The sequence below is a fragment of the Syngnathus floridae genome, chromosome 22, assembly GCF_059516105.1.
Source record: "Syngnathus floridae isolate MCC-2025c chromosome 22, RoL_Sflo_1.0, whole genome shotgun sequence".
Lineage (NCBI taxonomy): Eukaryota > Metazoa > Chordata > Actinopteri > Syngnathiformes > Syngnathidae > Syngnathus > Syngnathus floridae.
In genome coordinates, this window is record NC_142434.1 from 7,045,249 (window position 1) to 7,068,286 (window position 23,038).

Here is a 23,038-nt window from a genome sequence, read left to right on the forward strand (position 1 = left end):
AATATTTTGAAGTGCAAGCGCCCTCAGCCGTGCGCACCCATTGTTGACAAAGAACAATCGATGGATTTAATGAATTGGAGTGAGACCGATGGTTTTATAAACATGTTATTCATGTAATAGTTGTCCTTAATCACTCTATATGTTACGTCAGGCCCGTTCTCAGCTCTTTGTTTGAGTTTGTCACGTTAGCATACCTATCGTTTAGCCTGTTGTTGCTATTTAATGAATTGGAGTGACACCGATGGTTTTATAAACATGTTATTCATGTAATAGTTGTCCTTAATCACTCTATATGTTACGTCAGGCCCGTTCTCAGCTCTTTGTTTGTGTTTGTCACGTTAGCATACCTATCGTTTAGCCCAGGGGTCACCAACCTTTCTTAAACGGAGAGCTACTTCCTGGGTACTGATTAAAGCAAAGGGCTACCAGTTTGACACATACTTCTGAAATAGTCAATTTGCTCAATTTGGCTTTCACTATGTGTTATTATTGTCATTTCCAGTTCACATGTAAGTGTGATTTTAACAAGAATAGCAAAAATACAGTCAAACCTTGGTTTTTGACCAGAATCCGTTCCAGAAGGCGGTTCGAGAAGCAAATCGGTCGAATTCCGAATCTATTTTTACAAATAATGGGAAAAAATATAATCCGTTTCAAGACAAAAAAACCCGCCTTTCTTAAGCATTTTTTCATTTGCGCATATTTGTCCGATCGCGCAACATCAGCGCACCGCCGAACGCGTAAACCGTAGCGCGTCGCCCACCGCGCAACTGCACCGCGCCGGTCGCATTATTGTCACAGAGCCGTCGCTGAAATTTAGAAAATATTTCTAAAGTCCTGAGGTACTTTCCAAAATTTAAGTGGACCTAAGTGCGCAGGGAGCTTAATTTTGTCCGATCGCGCAACAGCAGCGCACCGCCGAACACGCAACCGTAGCGCGTCGCCGACCGCGCAACTGCACCGTGCTGGTCGCATTATTGTGACAGAGCGGTCGCTAAAATTTAGAAAATATTTTTAAAGTCCTGATGTACTTTAAAAAATCTAAGTGGACCTCAGTGCGCAGGGAGCTTAATTTGGTCCGATCGCTTAACCGCAGCGCACCGCCGAACGCGCAACGTCGCCCACCCCGCAACTACACCGCGCTGGGCGCGTTACTGTGACAGAGCCGTCGCTAAAATTTGGAAAATATTTTAAAAGTTTTGATGTACTTTCCAAAATTTAAGTGGACCTCAGTGCGCAGGAATCTTAATTTTGTCCGATCACGCATCCGCAGCGCGCCGGGCGCTCACTGTCACATTGCTTTAAGAGCGTCTTTGTGTTTCAGAATTTCTTTACTGCTCCCACTTGCTGTCTTTGGAGGCATGATTAGGGGTTAATACAATCCTCAAAGTAACGAAAATGCAATAACAACGGAGTCAGTCGGCATCCGGGCCGCGCGGTCGGGTTTTCTCGGGTCCTCCCAGCTCATCTCGCGAGGTTCGACCTCCGAATTTTGTTCTACAACCGAAGCAAAAAAATCTCGAATTTTTTGTTCGAAATCCGATTATTTCGAGAACAGGGACGTTCAAAAACCGAGGTTTGACTGCAAAATAAATAGATGCAGCTCAGTGACAAGTGCCGCTATTTGAGCTAATTTTAGAACAGTCCTGCGAGCGACTCGTGCGGTCCTCACGGGCGACCTGGTGCCCGCGGGCAACGTGTTGGTGACCCCTGGTTTAGCCTGTTGTTGCTATCGTTTAGCCTGTTGTTGCTCGTTCATGACTGTTTTTGGTGTGGGATTTTGTCGAATAAATTGCCCCCAAAATGCGACTTATACTCCGGAGCGACTTATATATGTTTTTTTTCACTTTCTGGGGCATTTTATGGCTGGTGCGACTTATACTCCGGAGCGACTTATAGTCCGGAAAATACGGTACTTGAAACTGCAGATTGTACACCACTATCTGTTTCTTCCTGGATGTATAAAGTCACCATTCTGAAATACAGTGGAAATCTCTTTATTTATCAACTGTTAATAATACACTACAATTAATTATGGATGGAAAAATAAACAACAATCACGAGGAGTTATAGGGAGGGAAAACAAGTTATCACCAAGAGCCAGTGTATAGAACAACCCAAACATAAAATGTGAGCAGTCAAGTCGATCCAGACTTTTTATGGTTGGTCTGCTGGGGCCGAAGGCTCTTGGCAGCAGAAAAAAACAGAATAAACTCAATGTTTAGGATTACTACTTCTGTCCTGGGTCAACGTCTGGAATCATAAACACAAAACATGACAAGATATATGCTGTATGCTATTGCTAATATAAAGAAAATTGTAACAGGGAAAACAACATTAATTGCACAATTAAAATAGGAGAAAAGGACAAGAAGGTTAGGAAGGAATGTCCTTAATGTGTGGATGGGAAACTGCTGCTTATATCCTGTCATTGAACACACACAGTCATATTCTGGCTTTGTTGCCAAGCAACACAAGATTTTCAGTGTTTATCGTTTGGGTTTTTTTGGGTGGCGGAGTAAGCAACGAGCTGTGCATTCTATAGTAGATTCAATTGGCAAAACAAAGAATATTTACTCTACAGTATATATACTTTCATTTTAAATTCATCTACATTTTTAGGAGCCTAATTCTAAACGGCGCTACGCTAGTTTGTTTCTCAGCATCTAAATTTGAAAATCCCTTTCGTTTGTTGCTAGCACGGCGTTAGCCGGCCAACAGCGAGGCATTAACTGACCAAATATTCTCATTGCTAGTACGGCATGAGCGTGCCAACAACGAAGCGTTAACCGTAGCCTGCTAGCAGCAAGGCGTTAGCTGGCCAAATTTTCCCACAACGACTTCCGGGCAAGGTTGGGTTAATTATCTTTACCCATTGGTTTGGGTTGAAGATTAGATTTTTGCAGGCTGAAGAGTTTAGAATGGATTTAAGATTTGTGTACTGAAGTTGAAATAAATTTAATGAACCAGTCTTTGGTGGATGGTTGACGGCTCAGTGGATGGTTGACGGCTCAGTGTGACAGGGTTTGAGGTTCAAATCCTGGTCAGGACAGACAGACCACCCACAGAAGGTTTATCTCATCAGTATGCGTATTTGGTACCACTTGTTGGATTAAATTCTTGACCCAACATGCTGGGTTAAATCCTCAACACTTAGTCCCTCTTCGACCCAGTGCCCGGTTAGCTATTTCACCCAATTTGAATTACTTTTGGCCCATCTGGTTGAAGAGTGTAAATCAGGCAATTCCTTGAAATATTTCAAAACAGTGACATTTTAAACCGAGACAATGTGCTTGTTAGCATACAAGACAAAGTCACAACTAATTAACTTGCAGTTTGGAATTTTTTTAAAGGCAATGTACTGTAGCTCTCTGCAGGAATCTATCTCGTGCTTGTTCGATTTTGCTGTATTCAGTTGAAAGCTTCCTTGTGGCACATAGTACAACACAACTTTGACACATCTGAAGAGAGAGAAAGGCAGGGAGTGCAGTCGAGCAGCGACATATACTAGCAGCATTGCTGTCTTCACTCGGAGGAAAGCCCCATGCGCAAGGCTGCCATCCTTCTGGCTCTATTTTCCCTCCTTAACACCTTCTGCTATTCGGCCGGTGAGTCAACAATCTGCTCATCTTTTTATGATCATATCATATGTTTGTGAGCGGTAACTGAATTCATAGATGCCATCCGGTTGGCTCAATGCCGATGCACAGCCAGTTGCCAGGGCACATTCGTTTGAGCTTGTGAAAAGCTGGTCCACCATGGCTCTGTTGTTTCTGCTAGTTCTTTCAGAGGTGCTTGAAATTATATATTATAATTGTGTGTTAAATATATAGCCCTTTATAATTTAATTTTAATAAAAATAAAATAACTGTTTTGAGATTAAATATCTCATCACAAATCTCGAGCTGAGTGTTGAACCTCTCAGGTTTGTTGCAAACCACTTAATAGATCGTAATTACTGATGATGTCATAGGTGTTATGAAAGAATGAGTCAGTCACCTTTTGACCGATTTGTGTGCGGTACATACACAATGATGATGCCAAGTTGTATCGCTCCTCAATATTAATATGAATGCACACATCAACGTAGTGAATGTCTCATTTGTATGAAAAAAGTCACAAAACAACAAAATCTCAAAATCAGTTAAAAACAATCATTAAAGTTATTGTCATTAATTAACTCATCCATGAATGAATTCAATGATGAATATTTTACGTACTGCTTGTCCCCACGGGGGTCGCGGGCGTGCTGAAAAACATTTTTGTGAATGAAATAAAAAATAAAAGTGACTATAAATGATATGCCATTCATGACCATTGAGAAACAAGCGTTTTAAGAAATGAAACTTTTGATACACAGTATAAATTGCCCCCAAAAAATTACAAATTAATTAATTTCCTCAAATTAATTAATTAAAAAGCAAAAAATGTATTAAAAAAATAATTTCCCAAACAGCTTTGTATAAACAACTGCAAGACATTCTGAAAGAGTTATAAATACCATTTGTTGTGTTTTGTTATGTGGAAGCGCAATTAATTTAATTTAGACGTAATATTTTCACCTTAGTCTCAGTTGAGATTTATCACTTCTATGCACTTGCCTGACAGCAATTACTACTTTCCTGTTAGCCGGGGATTTGCCACCATCTTGTGGCATTTTAGCTGTTTACACAAGAGGACACAAAAATGATGAATAGGCAAGTTTCTCGGAAAATAGCACCATTTTGTTCTGCGACCCCAACAATCATCGTCAGTAAGCTGTCTTGTTGCTCCTCTGCTCTCAAATGTTCTGTGCTTGTTAGTTGTGCTTAAATGCTCATGTCCTTGCGTATGTACTTGTCACTTGCAATCATGTGGAAAATAAAAATATGGGTGATGCTGTGGAAAGTATGGTGCTTATGTATGCCTATCTGTAGTGTACAATTTTAACATTTAATGGATTTGATGAAATTGGACTGTCCAGTTGAGATGCGGGAGAAACAATTGCATAAGCCAGCCTTGTCTAATAGTTTTCCTGAAAAACAGATTCACAATCCTCGGAGACCGCTCTTATGTTTTTAATAGAGGAGTAGATAAAATGCAAACTTGTACTACTGTGTTCAGAAAGAATCATTTCCAACTGAGGAAAATGAAAAATTGCGTTTCTGTGACCATTTCCATTTATTCACTAAAAAATACACGATAAAGCAATCTGTGTATTGCCTAAGTAAAATGTGAAGATATGTAATGGTTGGAAAGTGAACTCAACAAATTAATGAGTTGAAGCTTGCGCAATAGTTTACTTTCAGTACTTTGGAAAATGTGGTGTGTTCAATTTCACATACACCCTGTAGTCTTATGTTATAAAATAATTGCGCTTTTTCAAGTCCTGCTACGTTGACGCAGTTGTCACTGTCCACTGATGGTTTTATCTGATTGTGGAATGCTACATTTTTCTGTGTCAGCAAAAACATTTGGAGAATACCACTTCATTAGGTTTCTTTGTAAAATGGAAGTGTAAATAAATGAAGGCTTTTCTATTGCCTCTGATGCCACCTTTGCAATGCTTAATAATGTCTGGTCATACATCAAGAACAAAACAATGGAATTTTGTCCTTGAATTAAAACAATTTTGTTGTTTGTGTTAAACCTAGCTTAGGTTATAATAGTCAAAGTCAAAGTCAGCTTTATTGTCAATTTCTCCACATGCCAAAGACACACAAAGAAACCGAAATTTCGTTCCCCCCTATCTCACGGTGACAAGACATGGCTCACAACAGACAAACAGTAAACAAGTATAACAAAAGCGTGCCGAATAAATAATGAATAAATAACACAACAATAAATAAATAAATAAATAATTAAGAGGAGCACAAAAAGAAAAAAACAAAAAAGAGCAAGTGCGCGTACAGCAGACATTCCCGAAAATAGCGCAACAGTGCCGCACGCTACGCAGAAGGGGGTAGCGAGTTCAGGGCCCTAACAGCCTGGAGGAAGAAGCTGTCGGCGAGTCTGGTGGTGCGGGAGCGCAGGCTCCTGTACCTCTTCCCAGAGGGCAGAAGGTCAAACAAAGAGTGAGCCGGGTGACTCACATCTCTGGCAATCGAGGTTGCCTTGCGGGTGAGATGGGAGGTGTAAATGTCCTTCAGGGAGGGAAGCGAAGCACCAATAATCTTACCAGCCGTATTCACTATGCGCTACAGGGCCTTCAAGTTCTGTTCAGTGCAGTTACCACCCCAGACAGCGATGCAACTGGTGAGGACGCTCTCAATGGTGCCACGGTAGAATGTAGACAGGACTGCCTGAGGAGCACATGCACGCCTGAGCTTCCGCAGGAAGTACAGGCGGCGCTGAGCTTTCTTTGCCAGTGACGAGGTGTTCGCGGACCAGGAGAGGTCCTCACTGATGTGCACCCCCAGGAACTTGGTGCAGCTCACCCTCTCCACCACAGCACCGTCGATGATCAGCGGCAGGTGTGTTTTGTGACCCTTCCGGAAGTCAACAATGATATGTATCAAGATTGTGAAATCCCCTCCGTGAGTCGTCACCTTATTGTGGTGGAGGGGTTTGCGTGCCCCTATGATCCTAGAAGCCATGTTGTCGGGAGCTTTATGCCCCTGGTAGGGTCACCCATGGCAAACTGGTCCTAGGTGAGGGGCCAGACAAAGCACGTGTTAGGGTTTTCCAGGTTATCTTTATCATAGGATTATGTTGGAATGTAGACTATAATGATTAACCAATCTTGTCTTGCTCTCACAACGCAGTAAAATAAAGTGGTTGCATTCTCTGCTTGATTGACCAGCTGCAGAGGAAGCAATCAAAGTTGTTCTGTTTCCCACACCCCCTGCTCTGATCTTACCAGAGGCCGGGGGTTCACCAAACCTGTCCACTCTCACCCCCACTCTGTTCCTCCTAATAAATATGCCCTTGCAGGAAGGAGGGTTCAGACCTCCATTCGAACATCGCTGCACGTACAGCGACGAATGGACTCTCCACCTGCAGGTGTCTAAAAGGACTTACTTGTCTCCCGTGTGGTTCTTGCAAAAGTTGGAGTGAGCAAATCTCTAACAGCACGGCTCACAAAACCCCTTTTGACGATTAAGAAAATTGGATCTAATTTTCCCTCGCCCAGACGCGGGTCACCGGGCCCCCCCTCTGGAGCCAGGCCCGGAGGCGGGGCTCGAAGGCGAGCGTCTGGTGGCCGGGCCTTCGCCCATTGGGCCCGGCCGGGCACAGCCCGAAAAGGAAACGTGGGTCCCCCTTCCCATGGGCTCACCACCTGTGGGAGGGGCCAAAGGGGTCAGGTGCAGTGTAAGCTGGGCGGCGGCCAAAGGCAGGGACCTTGGCGGTCTGATCCCCAGCTGCAGAAGCTGGCTCTTGGGACATGAAATGTCACCTCTCTGGCTGGAAAGGAGCCCGAGCTGGTGTGCGAGGCAGAAAAGTTCAGACTAGACATAGTCGGACTCGCCTCCACGCACAGTTTGGGTTCCGGTACAAGCCCTCTCGAGAGGGGCTGGACTCTCTTCCACTCTGGAGTTAGCCACGGTGAGAGGCGTCGAGCAGGTGTGGGTATACTTATTGCCCCCCGGCTGGGCGCCTGCACATTGGGGTTCACCCCGGTGAACGAGAGGGTAGCCTCTCTCTGCCTTCGGGTGGGGGGACGGGTCCTGACTGTTGTTTGTGTCGATGCACCAAACGGCAGCTCAGAGTACCCACCCTTTTTGGAGTCCCTGGAGGAAGTGCTGGAGAGCTCTCCTTCTGGGGACTCCATCGTTCTACTGGGTGACTTCAATGCTCACGTGGGCAATGACAGTGAGACCTGGAAGGGCGTGATTGGGAAGAACGGCCCCCCCGATCTGATCCGTGTTCTATTATTGGACTTCTGTGCTCGACACGGATTTTCTATAATGAACACCATGTTCAAACATAAGGGTGTCCATGTGTGCACTTGGCACCAGGACACCCTAGACCGCAGTTCGATGATCGACTTTGTAGTCGTGTCATCGGATTTGCGGCCGCATATTTTGGACACTAGGGCGAAGAGAGGGGCGGAGCTGTCAACTGATCTGACTGGTGGGTAGGGTCCGATGGTGGGGGAAGATGCCGATCCGACCTGGCAGACCCAAACGCTCTGTGAGGGTCTGCTGGGAACGTATGGCAGAATCCCCTGTCAAGAAGAGCTTCAACTCCCACCTCCGGCAGAGCTTTTCCCACGTCCCGGGGGAGGCAGGGGGCATTAAGTCCGAGTGGACCATGTTTCGCGCCTCCATTATTGAGGCGGCCAACCGGAGCTGTGGCCGTAAGATCGTTGGTGCCTGTCGTGGCGGCAATCCGCGAACCCGCTGGTGGACACCGGCGGTAAGGGATGCCGTCAAGCTGAAGAAGGAGTCCTATCGGGCCGTTCTGGCCTGCGGGACTCTGGAGGCAGCTGACAGGTACCGGATGGCCAAGCGGAACGCAGCTTCGGCGGTTGCTGAGGCAAAAACCCGGGCGTAGGAGGAGTTTGGCAAGGCCATGGAGAATGACTTCTGGACGGCTGCGAGTTAATTCTGGTCCACCATCCGGCGTCTCAGGAGAGGGAAGCAGTGCAATGTCAACACTGTTTACAGTGGGGATGGCGTGCTGCTGACCTCGAGTCGGGACGTCGTGAGTCGGTGGGGAGAATACTCTGAAGACCTCCTCAATTCCACCTACACGCCTTCCATTGTGGAAGCAGGGCCTGGGGACTCCGAGGCGGACTCTCCAATCTCTGGGGTCGCAGTCACTGAGGTAGTTAAAAAACGCCTCGGTGGCAAGGCCCCAGGGGTGGATGAGATCCGCCCGGAGTTCTTAAGGGCTCTGGATGTTGTGGGGCTGTCATGGCTGACATGCCTCTACAACATTGCGTGGACATCGGCGACAGTACCTCTGGAATGGCAGACTAGGTGGTGGTTCCGCTCTTTAAGAAGGGGGACCGGAGAGTGTGCTCCAATTACAGGGGAATCACACTCCTCAGCCTCCCTGGTAAGGTCTATTCAGGGGTGCTGGAGAGGAGGGTCCGTCAGGAGGTCGAACCTCGGATTCAGGAGGAGCAGTGTGGCTTTCGTCCTGGCCGTGGAACAGTGGACCAGCTCTACACCCTCAGCAGGATCCTCGAGGGTGCATGGGAGTTCGCCCAACCAGTCCACATGTGTTTTGTGGACTTGGAGAAGGCGTTTGACCGTGTCCATCGGGAGGTTCTGTGGAGGGTGCTTCGGGAGTACGGGGTGCCGAGCCAACTGATAAGGGCAGTTCAGTCCCTGTATCACCGATGCCAGAGTTTGGTCCGCATTTCCGGCAGTAAGTCGGATTCGTTCCCAGTGAGGGTTGGACTCCGCCAAGGCTGCCCTTTGTCACCGATTCTGTTCATAATTTTTATTGACAGAATTTTTAGGCGCAGCCGAGGCGTTGAGGGGGTCTGGTTTGGGGACCTCAGCATTGTGTCTCTGCTTTTTGCAGACGACGTGGTGCTGTTGGCCTCTTCAGGCCGTGATATCCAGCCATCACTGGAGCAGTTCGCAGCCGAGTATGAAGCGGTCGGGATGAGGGTCAGCACCTCCAAATCTGAGTCCATGGTCCTCGATCGGAAAAGGGTGGAATGCCCTCTACGGATCGGGGTCGAGATCCTGCCCCAAGTGGAGGAGTTTAAGTATCTTGGGGTCTTGTTCACGAGTGAGGGGAGGATGGAGCGCGAGATCGACGGCGGATCGGTGCAGCGTCGGCAGTAATGCGGACTCTGTACGGGTACGTCGTGGTAAAGAGAGAGCTGAGCCAAAAGGCAAAGATCTCAATTTACCGGTCGATTTACGCTCCTACCCTCGCCTATGGTCACAAGCTATGGGTCGTGACTGAAAGAACGAGATCCCGGATACAAGCGGCCGAAATGAGTTTTCTCCGCAGGATGTCTGGGCTCTCCCTTAGCGATAGGGTGAGAAGCTCGGTCATTGTTTCTACATTAATGAACGTTGGTGTACCGATGTCGTGGTGTTGAAAGAGTTTTGCAGCCCTCTCCTAGAAACACTTTTCATAAACTGCCGGCCGTTCTATTCACCACGGGAGTTCTCCTCGATCGTCATGGCGGCTGTTTACATCCCACCACACGCACGTGCGAGTGAAGCCACGCAGATGCTGGCTGACCAGGTGACAGACATGGAGAAACTTCTCCCAAATTCACTAATCATTGTTCTGGGTGATCTTAACAGGGCGAACCTCGCACACGAACTCCCCAGATACAGACAGCACATAACGTGTCCCACCAGAGGGGCACAGACACTGGACCACTGCTACACCGTAATTAAGGATGCATACCACTCTGGCTCGTGCAGCTTTAGGACTCTCGGACCACTGTCTAGTTCATCTGATCCCTGCCTACAGACAGAAACTAAAAATTTCTAAGCCTGTGGTGAGGACTGTCAGGAAGTGGACAGTGGAGTCAAGGCAGAACCTCCGAGCCTGCTTTGACTGCACCGATTGGAGAGTTTTCGAAGCTGCAGATTCAGACTTGCATGAACTCACTGACACTGTCACATCATACATCGGTTTTTGTGAGGATCTGTGTGTGCAGACTAAGACCTTCTGCACGTACAACAACGACAAACCTTGGTTTACACCGAACCTTAGGAGGCTGCGCAAAGTCAAGGAGGAGGCCTACAGGAGCGGCGACCGGGACCTGTTCAAGCAGACCAGAAACACACTGAACCGAGAGGTCAGGAAAGCCAGGAGATGTTACGGGGAGAGCCTGGAGAGACACCTCTCTGCCAATCCTGATCCCTCAACAGTGTGGAAAGGCCTGCAGAGCATCACGGGCTTCAAGAAACGAACCCCCCGTCCTGTGGAGAGCCCAAGGCTCGCTAACCAGCTAAACAGGTTCTACTGCAGGTTTGATCGGTCCTCCCACACAACGGGACTTCCTGCAGCACAATCCACACACTCACCTCCCCCCACAACTGCTCTGTCCACACCTCCATCACCGTGGTCACCGACTCTCTCTCTTGCAGAGGCCGCGCCCGCACTCCAGATTCGCGAGGAGGAAGTGCGCCAGATGTTCCGGAGACAAAAGATCAGGAAGGCACCGGGCCCAGACGGCGTGTCACCTTCCTGCTTGAAAGTCTGCGCTGAGCAGCTGGCGCCCACCTTTGCACGGATCTTCAATCGTTCCCTGGAGCTGTGTGAGGTGCCCGCGTCCTTCAAGAGCTCCACCATCGTTCCAGTGGCCAAGAAGCCCGCCATCATGGGTCTGATTGACTATAGACCTGTTGCACTGACATCTGTGGTCATGAAATCTTTCGAGAGGTTAGTGCTGAACCACCTGAAGGATGTCACGGGCCCCCTGCTGGACCCCCTCCAGTTTGCCTACCGGGCAAACAGGTCGGTGGATGATGCGGTCAACATGGGACTGCACTACATCCTGCAACACCTGGACACCCCAGGAAAGTACGCCAGGATCCTGTTTGTGGACTTCAGCTCGGCGTTCAACACCATCGCTCCTGACATCCTCCAACAGAAGCTCATCCAGCTCGCGGTGCCTGCCTCCACCTGTCAGTGGATCACCAGCTTCCTGACCAACAGGAGACAGCGTGTGAGGCTGGGGAGCATCACATCTGACACCCTGACCACCAACACTGGAGCCCCTCAGGGGTGCGTCCTCTCCCCACTGCTCTTCTCCCTCAACACCAACGATTTCTCCACAAGTGACTCTTCTGTGAAGCTCCTGAAGTATGCAGACGACACCACTCTCATCGGACTGATCCAGAACGGTGATGAGACTGCGTACAGACAGGAGGTAGAGCGGCTGGTCCACTGGTGCAGCCAAAACCACCTGGACCTGAACCCGCTCAAGACCGTGGAGATGACAGTGGACTTCAGGCGAGGCCCTTCACCACTTTCACCCCTCACTATCCGCAGTAATACTATTCTCTCATCAGACACCTTCAAGTTCCTGGGAACCACAATCTCTCGGGACCTGAAATGGACCGGCCACATAGACTCTGTCCGGAAGAAGGCCCAGCAGAGGCTGTACTTCCTGAGACAGCTCAAGAAGTTCAACCTGCCGCGGGAGCTGCTGAAGACCTTCTACGCTGCCATCATCCAGTCTGTCCTCTGCACCTCCATCACTGTCTGGTTTGGATCGGCCTCCAAACAAGACAAGCACAGACTGCAACGGACAATAAGGACTGCAGAAAAGATAATTGGAATCAACCTCCCATCTATTCAAGACTTGTACCTGACCAGGACCAGGAAACGTGCAAGTAACATCTCATCAGACCCTTCGCACCCAGGTTGCAGCCTGTTTGAACTACTCCCCTCCGGACGCCGTTATAGAGCTCTGTACACTAAAACCAGCAGACACAGAGACAGCTTCTTCCCCCAGGCTGTCGCTCTGATGAACTCACACCACTCTTAGAGTCTCAGAGTCATTACTGTGCAATAACATCCTGCTTTCCACACCTTTTTTGTTTACACTGTTTGTACTATGTGTCCTCTCTGCATCCATTGCAGCCTGGTCATCCTAGAAGAGGGACCCTCCCATCTGTGGACTTTTCTCAAGGTTTCTCATTTCCCATAGCTGGAGTTTTGAGTTTTTCCTTGCCCTCTTGGGAGTTTAAGATCTGGGGATGTTTGAGAATATCTTTCGTTCTTCACATGTGCTGAGTGTTGTTGTTAGTCACCTAAATGTTGAACAGAGGCTGTGATTTACCGAAGTCAAATTCCTTGTTTGGCACGCTCAAACATGGCGAATAAAAAACTCTTGAATCTTGAATCTTGAATCTTGAATCCGGGAGAGACTCAGAGTAGAGTCGCTACTCCTCCACGTTGAGAGGAGCCAGATGAGGTGGCTCGGGCATGCCTCCTAGACGCCTCCCTGGGGAGGTGTTCCGGGCATGTCCCACCGGTAGGAGAACCCAGGGACGACCCAGGACGCGCTGGAGAGATTATGTCTCTCAGCTGGCCTGGGAACGCCTTGGGATCCCTCGGAATGAGCTGGATGAAGTGGCTGGGGAGAGGGAAGTCTGGGAGTCACTCCTGAAACTGCTGCCCCCGCGACCCGACCCCGGATAAGCGGAAGAAGATGGATGGATGGAAGATTGTGAAATGTGAGCGGTGTGGATAAAAAAGCACAGAATGTGCAAAAAAATACAATAAAACAGATATCTGGCTAGCTGGATAGCTTGTTTGCTAGCTTTCTGCCTGGCTTGCAAACTACATTGTAAAAAATGTTGGGTGAACTTCAACAAATTTCAATAACATTTTAAGTTGAATAATTCAAGTAAATGTATTATGTTTTGCTAGTGTGAAAATAAATTTTCCTGCATTTTACAGAACATTCGTCCCTTAGAACCCTGCAAGATGCAAGTCAAAACAACTTGCTTGCTTTGTGTGCTGACATTGTTGCCATGAATGTCGGTAATCTATATTTTAAATATTTTTCCACTGTTGTAGTACAAAAATACAAGTTGTGCTTTTTACAGTCGTTTGCTAACAAGCTAGCTTGGTATGTATTAGCTGGATTTTTCATATAGCATTCGAGGCAAACCAATTTTTCATCTCACTTCAAATAAGCTGTTTTTCCATTTACAAAAACGGACCATTGGCTCCTAGATGAATGCAAGAAAGCATTTTCCCTTTGTTTTTTGGAATTGTTATCCCGCCATCATTCTTTGCAGCGCTTGCATTTTTTTCCCCCCTTTTCTGTTCCATATCCTATTCCAGTTGTATTTTTAAAGAAAAGAAGAATGTGTGTGTGCGTATGCCATCATTTTGCAGTTTTCAGTTGTTCCTCCAGGCATGGATTTACCATTACAAATGGTTCACTGTATTTTACAAACACGTTTTTTTCAATGTTCTTTTATTTTTCTTCTCCAGTCACAATGAGCGAAAGGTGATGTGCAAGCACCCTGTCTCAGGAGCTCCCTCGCAAGACAACTGTATCTTCGTGGTGAATGAACAGTAAGTCTATTTTAAGTTAAAAAACGACAGTGGCAGTAATGATGATCACACTTTATCTTGGTTTTCAGCAGGTTTTTGCAACTTTACATTGTTGTGTTATTTAGCAGTGGCAAGCAATTCAGGTCAGCAAGATCTCTGCTGGCGTAAACACTATTAAAAGCAATGACCTCCCTTTAAAGCCTTCATTCTAATATTTGCTTTGTTTTTATTTATTCCTAACAGTCTCTTTTTTTCGTAATGTTTCCTTGGATGCACAGCTTCAAGTACAGTTTAGATTTTTTAGGGGGGAGGGCTATCAGATTTCAGCCTGTGTGTTGATGACATGGTGACAGGCATCTTCATTGTCTGTTTTTATGCTGTTTTTGTTGTCCATTGTCATGATTTACTTTTTATTTGACTCAGTCTAATTTGTAATCATGGTTTTGCATTCTTATTATTTTGCCATCTTGTCTTCCTCCTGTTCTTTTAGTGTGAAATATGGAAAGCTGGTCCATCCTGACAAGCCCCTAGAGGCTGACACCAGGTAATAAACCCTAATAATTACAGAAAGAGTAGGTTTTGCTTTTGGCTTTTTCTGTCAAGACTACTATCATTCGAATTCTTACTGGTAAGCGGGATGCATGCAAGGTGGTGAAAAGTAAATTATAGTAATTTATTAAGTTTATTCAAAAATTTCTCTGATTTCCCTTAGGAAATAATTAAAATTGTAGAAGCTCCAGCTCTCTTCACCGTTTTTCTCCCCATCTCTGATTTCAACAAAAAATCGTGTGATGGAGAACTTCAAGGTTTTCCAAAGCCTTTGCTTTGGTATGACAAAATTTACTTTAAGCAAACCCAAAGAAAGAAGTCGCATGGTGTTAAGTTGAGGCTCCAGACTGGCCAAGACAAAAAAAATTAAAATACATTCTTTAGAACAGGGGTGTCAAACTATTTTTTTTCACGGGCCGCATTGTAGTCATAGCTTCTTTTGGAGGGCCATTATGACTGTCAACCCAAATAAATGTATGAGCACCTCATATTATATACAGCAAAAGCTACAAAACAAACTGACAAATAACTCGTTTTCAAATCAGATGAGTAAAAACTGGTCAAATATTTACAAAAAAAGATATTATTAAAAGTGAAGACAATTTGCAATTCTAGTAATGACACACAAATTTGATGCACAATTTGTCTTCGCGGGCCACATAAAATGATGTGGTGGGCCATATCTGGCCCCCGGGCCTTGAGTTTGACACCTGTGCTTTAGAAGTCTTTTAAATTGGTAAATAAACTAGTGATTACATTACCTTTTACCCACAGTTCAAAAGCAATGTTTAATTTTATTAGTAAATTATCACTAAAATTATATATACAGTATATCATGCTATACGGATTGTCAATTTTAAATTACTTCTGACTGGGCTTTTTTCTCTCTAGAAGGCCTTTAATAATGCCTACATGTCTTATCCACCACCTTTCTTTCTTCAAGTGAAGTGTTTTACTCATCTTTCATTCACCCCTACTAAAACGAACAACCATCAACATTTCCAATAAAGATGCAAATATACTGTTGTCACATTAAATTATGTCAGGGAGTACAGCCAAGCTAAGCGGAGCTCCTCACAGATGTTGTTGTGAGCCATAAAGGTCAACTGATAATTCAACTGAATATTACTCCCCGACTTTTACAATGAAAAGAAGAGCAATTTGGAAATAGTTGATTACAATAACAGCTAGGCAGTGTGGCTGTAGAATGTCGATCAATGTAGTGCACAATGTTGACTAAATAAGACAATAAGACAATAAGGCAAGTTGACCTGATGCTAAGTTAGCTGTGATAAATCTGCAGTCAAAGTGGAAAAAATTAATTAGTACTCATCTTTGAAATGGCCAAATTCTCAAAAACCTGAGTCATTTTATAATCGAGTTATCTTTTAAGCCACGGACACAACAGAATTACCGTCCATTTGCTCCTAGAAATCTCCAAATGAACTTAAGCGTGAGCATCTATCTATCAGCACTCTCCTCTGCTAACTATGGTAATTTGCATTCATAATTTTCACTTAATTTTCTGTTGATTTTTGCACTGAACCATTGATTTTTTTTTTTTTATCATGTTCTTGAATCTATATTAAACACTGGCAGTCTTAACTAATCATCACTTGTTGCCAGCTAACATAACAAACACTGCTCAAAAAATTTAAAGGAACAGTTTTTTATCAGGGTGTGGCATGAATTCAATTACACTTTTCTGACAAGGTTTTGGTCAGGTACGTGGCAGAGGGGGTTGTTAATCAGTTTCAGCTGCCTTGGTGTTGATGGAATTCAAAACAGGTGCACTAGAGGGGCAACAATGAGATGGTCCCTAAAACAGGACTGGTTTTGCAGGTGGAGGCCATTTCAAGTTCCTCCCTCTTGATCCTTTTTAACTGTTTTTTCACATGTTGGCTTTAGCTAGAGTCATTATCACGACTGGGAGCATGAGGCGATTTCTTAACCCTCCTGAAGTTGCGCAGATTGTCCAACTCCTCCAGGATGGCACATCCATGCGTGCAGTTGCAAGAAGATTTGATGTGTCTCCCAGTACAATCTCCAGAGCATGGAGAAGATTCCAGGAGACAGGCAGTTACTCTAGGAGAGCTGGACAGGGCCGTAGACGGTCCTCATCCCATCAGCAGGACCGATATCTGCTGCTTTGTGCAAGGAGGAACAGTTTGAGCACTGCCCGAGCCCTACAGAATGACCTCCAGCAGGCTACTGGTGTGAATGTCTCTGCCCAAACAGTCAGAAACAGACTTCACGAGGGTGGCCTCAGGGCACGACGTACTGTAGTGTGCCCTGTGCTTACTGCTCAGCACCGTGGGGCTCGATTGGCATTTGCCATAGAACACCAGAATTGGCAAGTCAGCCACTGGCGCCCTGTGCGTTTCACAGATGAGAGCAGGTTTACCCTGAGCACCTGTGATAGATGTGAAAGGGTCTGGAGAAGCCAAGGAGAGCGCTATGCTGCCTGCAACATCATTCAGCATGACCGGTTCGGTGGTGGGTCAGTGATGGTCTGGGGAGACATTTCCATGGAGGGACGAACAGACCTCTACAGGCTAGAGAACGGCAGTCTGACTGCCATTAGGTATTAGGATGAAATCCTTGCACCCATGGTCAGACCCTACGCTGGTGCAGTAGGTCCTGGGTTCCTCCTGATCCACGACAATGCCCGGCCTCATGTGGCAAGAGTATGCAGACAGTATCTGGAGGATGAAGGAATTGACACAATTGAATGGCCCTCACGATCACCTGATCTAAACCCAATAGAACACCTCTGGGACATAATGTTTCGGTCCATCAGATGCCACCAGGTTGCTCCTCAGACTTTACAAGAGCTCACTGATGCCCATAGACAGATCTGGGAGGACATCCCACAAGACACCCTCCGTCGTCTCATTAGGAGCATGCCGCGACATTGTCAAGCATGCATACAAGCTCGTGGGGGCCACACAAGATATTGAAAAGAATTTTGAGTTGCAGAAATTGAATATAGGCAAAAAGGACGAGCCTGCCATATCATTTTTTCACTTTGATTTTTGGGGTGTCTGTATACTGAGCCCTCTGTAGGCTGAAAACCTTTATTTCCATCAAAATATGTGGAATCCTTTTGTTCCTGAGACATTAAACTGTCCATATCAGTATAGATATCCCCCCCCCCCAAAAAAAATTCACCATTGAAATCTGATGTGTTTTCAAAATGTTCCTCTAATTTTTTTGAGCAGTGTATTATGCCAACCGGTTGAAGCTCTCTTTGTTTGCTCTTAGCAACTTTGGCTTCAAAGATATTCCTCATTTCATTTTTTGGTTAAAATTACAAACTATGTTTGACATTTGGAAAAGTTGATGTCAAACATTGAAAAATTATTTAGATAATCAAGATTACATCATTAATTCAACACCACTGCTGAGCAGACTGCTTTGTGGTTTCCCAATGTCTGTTCCACATCCAAAAAGCACAGTACAGCTTCGGTTGCCTATTTCAAATGGCTGTGGGTGTCAATTGCTCATCCAGCGTCCTTGTTTACACATGCTCTTGTACGCATCTGTGTTCTCAGAGCTATGCTGTTCTTAAAATTAAGTGTAGTCTGGCGCAAAGTACAATTACTTATTGTATGTTGCCTGTGGAAACGCATTTGCCTAACAAAAGCAGAAGCAAACTGTTAACAGTGCAGTTGTTAAGAGCTCAGACAAGAGAGAAAAGCAAACTAACGAAAAGCAAACTACCCTGTCGAATGGTTGCCGCTCGCAGGTGGGTTTTCTGGTATTGTCTGGAATCCACCTTTCTTTTTCTTCTTGGGTGTTGAATTCTCAATGAGGCTTTTTCCAACAACAAAGAAACTTTCCAAATAAGTCCAGATCATTCTCTTTTTTTACTTATTGTACTTGAGTCATGATCAATTTACATGTCATTTTAAATCCTTGGAGAGGAAAGACAGTCTTTCATCTGGGGCTCTCAGTTTCTTAATAAAAGTTACATAGATATCACTACTCATCATTCAAGTCACTGAAGCCCTTCATTTCCTTATCTTCCTGTCGCTCATGAAGACGGAGATGATGAGGTCTGTTTAATGAGACTGTCTGGTATTGATTGCCGGAGTACAATTTGACATAGAATTGAACGATCCTCATCTTAGTAGCAGAAACACACGCAATGTGGTACACGCTGATGTACACACACAACCATTTTTACGAAGCATTTTTACTTTTAGGTAAATTTAAATTGATCTCACACTCGTATATATTTGAGTTGCACACACAAAGAAAACCCTATTTGTCGAGCAGTTACGTATGTTGATTGATCTGAACTTGAAATTATCGCTGCAATTCAATCAAATGTATTTAAAATTGACCCTTTGGACTACAGAATGTTTGTGCCACACTGAGAAGCACTGCGTCTTGTTTCTATATTGTTCCACCTGGGATAGTTTAAGGTTAATTGCCATAACAATTTTCCGGCCTATGTTCATTTTCGTATATCATACAGATCAAAACTTTAATCTCTCTGTGTGTCTTAACTTGTGGCAGGACAACGCCAAAGCCAGAGGAGGAAAATAGCGGCAATAAAAAGGAGCGTCCCATGAGCACCATGAGCGAAGCGTCCAACTACACAGGTGGCTCAGACAACAGCAACTTCACCGGGAGCCCTGCCACTACTTTGACTCACTCTTCGTCATTCACACGGGTCAGTATAGCCTTGAAACAAATCACACTGGTGTTAGATTTCTGAGATGACCGATCACAGTTTGCACTGACCCTTCAGAATACATTCAGAGTATGTGGTGTTCCACAGAGTTAGTGTGCCCCCTACAAATCCATTGTCGTATTATTGTAAATGTTTAATGCCTTGTGTTCTGCAAAGCACTTCGTTACAGCGCCAGCTGTTGTGAAAGCACTATGAACATGCATTGAATTGAGTTAAGTAGGCTTCTGGTAAACTCAAAGGCCCGGGTGGTGGCAGAAAGGATTAAGGTCACAAATGCAAATTTGCAAAACTGTAGTATTAAATAAACTTAACATAAATGCCATTTAGGAGAGGTAAGGGAAGGTGACAATTGAGCCTTTTCAATTATTGTTGAGGATCAAAGGTTTGATTAAATGAAAAGCAATTACCGTATTTTCCGGACTAAAAGTCGCTCGGAGTACAAGTCGCATTAGCCATAAAATGCACCATAAAGGGGGAAAAAAATCATATATAAGTCGCACCAGAGTTTAAGTCGCATTTTGGGGGAAATTTATTTGACAAAATCCAACACCAAGAACAGACATGAACCAGCAACAACAGGCTAAACGATACGGTATGCTAACGTGACATAAACACAAATGAGGAGCTGAGAACAGGCCTGACGTTATTCAAATAACTATAACATAAATAACCCGTTTTCCAAACCATCTGTGTCACTCCAAATTAAATCCATCGATCGTATTCTTCGTCCTTTCTGTAAACAACGCCGCGTGTGTGGCGCGTCGCTGACGTCAGACTCGCCGTCGTCAGTTGCAGTTCAAATTATTCTACAGGCCTATATAACTATATATCAAATAACAATGATATAAACAACAATTTTATCGAACCATCCGTGTCACTCCAAATCATTAAATGCATTGTAATCTTCGTCTTGTGTCACTTGAAAAAAAAAAAAAGAAAAAAAAAAAAACACAGCCGTTGACTCCGGAACTATGTACGCCGCTGACGTCAAACTAGATATATCAAATAAATGTAATATAAACAACAATTTAACGAACCATCCATGTCACTCCAAATCATTAAATCCATCGGAATCTTCATCCGCTGTGTCACTTAAAAAAAAACAAAAAAAAAACAGCTGTTGACTCCGGAACTACGTGCGCCGCTGACGTCAGCCTCGTCGTCAGTTGCGGCTCCAATTATTCCACAGATCTACGTATATAACTATATTGTAGCGTTACCAAAGTACCAGGCTAAACGTGGGTTTGGTAATCGGCTCTTTATTTCACAAAACAAGAGCTCAACATATGAGCCAACACACAGTGCTATAAGCAAGCGCCCTGGATCGCTCTTCCCGTCTCCCCCCCCTGCTGCCTTCGTGCCCTTGCTAGACAATCAGAAACTAGTGAAGTCTAACAACATAGACGTTGCTACTCTAAATAAACGATATATCAAATAACTATAACATAAATAACAAGTTTATCGAACTATCTGTGTCACTCCAAATCATTAAATCTCCTGACTTTGGAACTCAGTGAATGGAACTCATTGTCAGTGAGGCTCCAATTATTCCACAGCCATAGTGCACCCTCTTGCAGTTTAAAGTGAAAATAACATGTGAAGTGATCAACTATACTAGTAAGTAAGTAATGTGTTAATGATCAAGTACAAATTTGTGAATAATTACACATATAAGTAGCTCCTGAGTATATATCACCCCCCCACCCAAACTATGAAAATACCCGCGACTTATAGTCCGAAAAATACGGTATTTAACTGGAGGCCACTTGCTAGAAATGTTGCTTTTACATAAATGCATCTATTTTTGCCATCGGTTTTAGAGGATTGAAGCTTCACGGTTACTTTAGTAGAAAGTGTTACAAATCGAAGGACTTCAGACTCTTTGTTATTTGAAATCCAGATGCGCAAAAAGCATCTTTTGAGTCTGTAAACGTGCCCCTAATAATCAAATCGGAGTCTTCAGGCTGTCATGAATAAGTTGTTCATGTTTAAACTGGTTGAAAGAGTTAAAAAAAAAAAACATCTTATGCGCAGTATTTATGTATTCATGAGAAATCATAATTTATAAAGATGAATGGAACTAGTTTTGTGCACTGCTAGGGGGAAAAATGGATGGTATAAAAAAACTAGAAAACTGAGTATAAATTATGAATTTAAATGCGTTGCTGTCAATTTAAGATGCAGCGTAATGTGGCAACTCAGCTGAAATAACAAATGATGTAACAAAGATTGCTACTGTTGAGATCCCCTTAAGCAAGACGACCTACTTTAAACATCGGCAGAGGTTTAGATTGTTGTATTGTAGATGCAATATACGAATCAGTGATTCTCTTCAATATTGTATATCTTACTATTTAAAATAGATTTGAAAACAAGTGTGTATTCTGTGAATATTGGCAAGTAATGCTTTGTCTTTCTATTTCTTGGTGAAAGAGTAAATAAAACAAAACATTATTTTTATACTTGAACAGTTTTGTGCATTGTCGGCAAAAAACACACTAAAGGTGACGAAAAAAAAAATTTATTTGATTGATTGGCAGTCCATGACTTCAACTAAAATGTTAACTTGAAAATACCATATATATAATAAGTTTGCCTATATTTTCTATTTTAACAGCCTTCTAGGTCTTCCAAAAAAGTTCACAACTTTGGCAAGAGGTCCAACTCTATCAAGAGAAACATAAATGCCCCAGTGGTCAAAAGCAGCTGGCTTTATAAACAGGTAAGGCAGAAAGTTGATATGAGTATATTTTTCTCATCTGTTTATTAGAAGCAGAGTAGCAACAAGGAAGCAAGTCTACAGAATTTCATCAGCTTGCAAAAAAGCTTGGCTGTAATACCCACCAGCAGACCTTCACTCCCTGCCTGTAAACCTGTCAACAAATTTCTCTCTCACAGATGAAAACTCATCTGCTCCTCTTTTAAATCCTGACCTTCTTTTGAGGTAGGATCTGTGGAGGAAGTCAGAATCAGTAGCCAGTCAAAGTAGTCACTGCAAACATCATCAAAAAGCAGGGTAAAATAAATAAGATATGTTTACTATTGATGGGTTAGTGGAAAAACAAGGTGAAATAAGGCAGCAAAGAGGAAAAAGAAATGACGTAAGTAAAAAAAAAAAGGGTTATGTATGTGAGTGAGCAAGAGTAAATATTAGTTAGGGGAAAATGAAGCTTCACGTTTGCTTCGTGAACCGGTTTTATTTTTATTTTTTTACTGTAAATGACAGTTTAAATAAGTGATTCAAGAAAGTCATTCCAATTTTGAACAGTAAGCGCCATCTGGAAGTGTAAAAAAATATAACTGGTTCATGAAGCAAATTTGAAGCTTCATTTTCCCACCCCAAGTAAATGTTGACTGATTTTACTGTTAACTTTGACCTCTAAGGACAGTACAGGCATGAAGCTATGGAAGAAGAGGTGGTTTGTTCTGTCGGACATGTGCCTTTTCTACTACCGTGGTAAGGAGACTCAATAGACGAAAGACATTGTCATTGAAAACAATATTGAACAAAGTATTGATGATTTTATAACCATATTTTAATGTTATTGTTATGATGTGTTGCAGATGAAAAAGAAGACAGCATCCTTGGTAGTATCCTCCTCCCGAGCTTTCATATCTCCATGTTGTCAGTGGATGACCACATCAGCAGAAAATATGCCTTTAAGGTAAAAGTTCTCATCGTGACTGATATAACCACATATCAATGGGGATTTATGTCATCAGCATGACAGATATTTTGAGTGGGGTCATGCTTATTTTTTGTTATAAATTGGATTAAAGAAGCCACAACACACTCAGACAAATCTAGGATGTCAACAGAAATCATATCAAGGCATTGTGCAATTTGATGCTTCTCTTTCGCTG

General features: G+C 44.1%; 1 protein-coding gene across 7 annotated transcripts in view; it reads left to right on the plus strand.

Annotated features, from left to right (window-relative positions):
• The window catches only part of LOC148379517 (pleckstrin homology domain-containing family A member 5-like), a 120,340-nt gene that overhangs the window by 58,779 nt on the left and 38,523 nt on the right, over positions 1 to 23,038 (plus strand). For 6 of the 7 annotated variants that reach the window (XM_088367107.1, XM_088367106.1, XM_088367108.1 and 3 more), the window contains exons 4-9: positions 13,861 to 13,944; positions 14,414 to 14,467; positions 18,997 to 19,153; positions 21,792 to 21,896; positions 22,559 to 22,631; positions 22,739 to 22,839. In XM_088367107.1, the coding sequence (XP_088223233.1) occupies positions 13,861 to 13,944; positions 14,414 to 14,467; positions 18,997 to 19,153; positions 21,792 to 21,896; positions 22,559 to 22,631; positions 22,739 to 22,839 (574 nt within the window). The remainder of the gene's footprint in view (positions 1 to 13,860; positions 13,945 to 14,413; positions 14,468 to 18,996; positions 19,154 to 21,791; positions 21,897 to 22,558; positions 22,632 to 22,738; positions 22,840 to 23,038) is intronic. The other variant, XM_088367109.1, reaches the window with a different exon arrangement.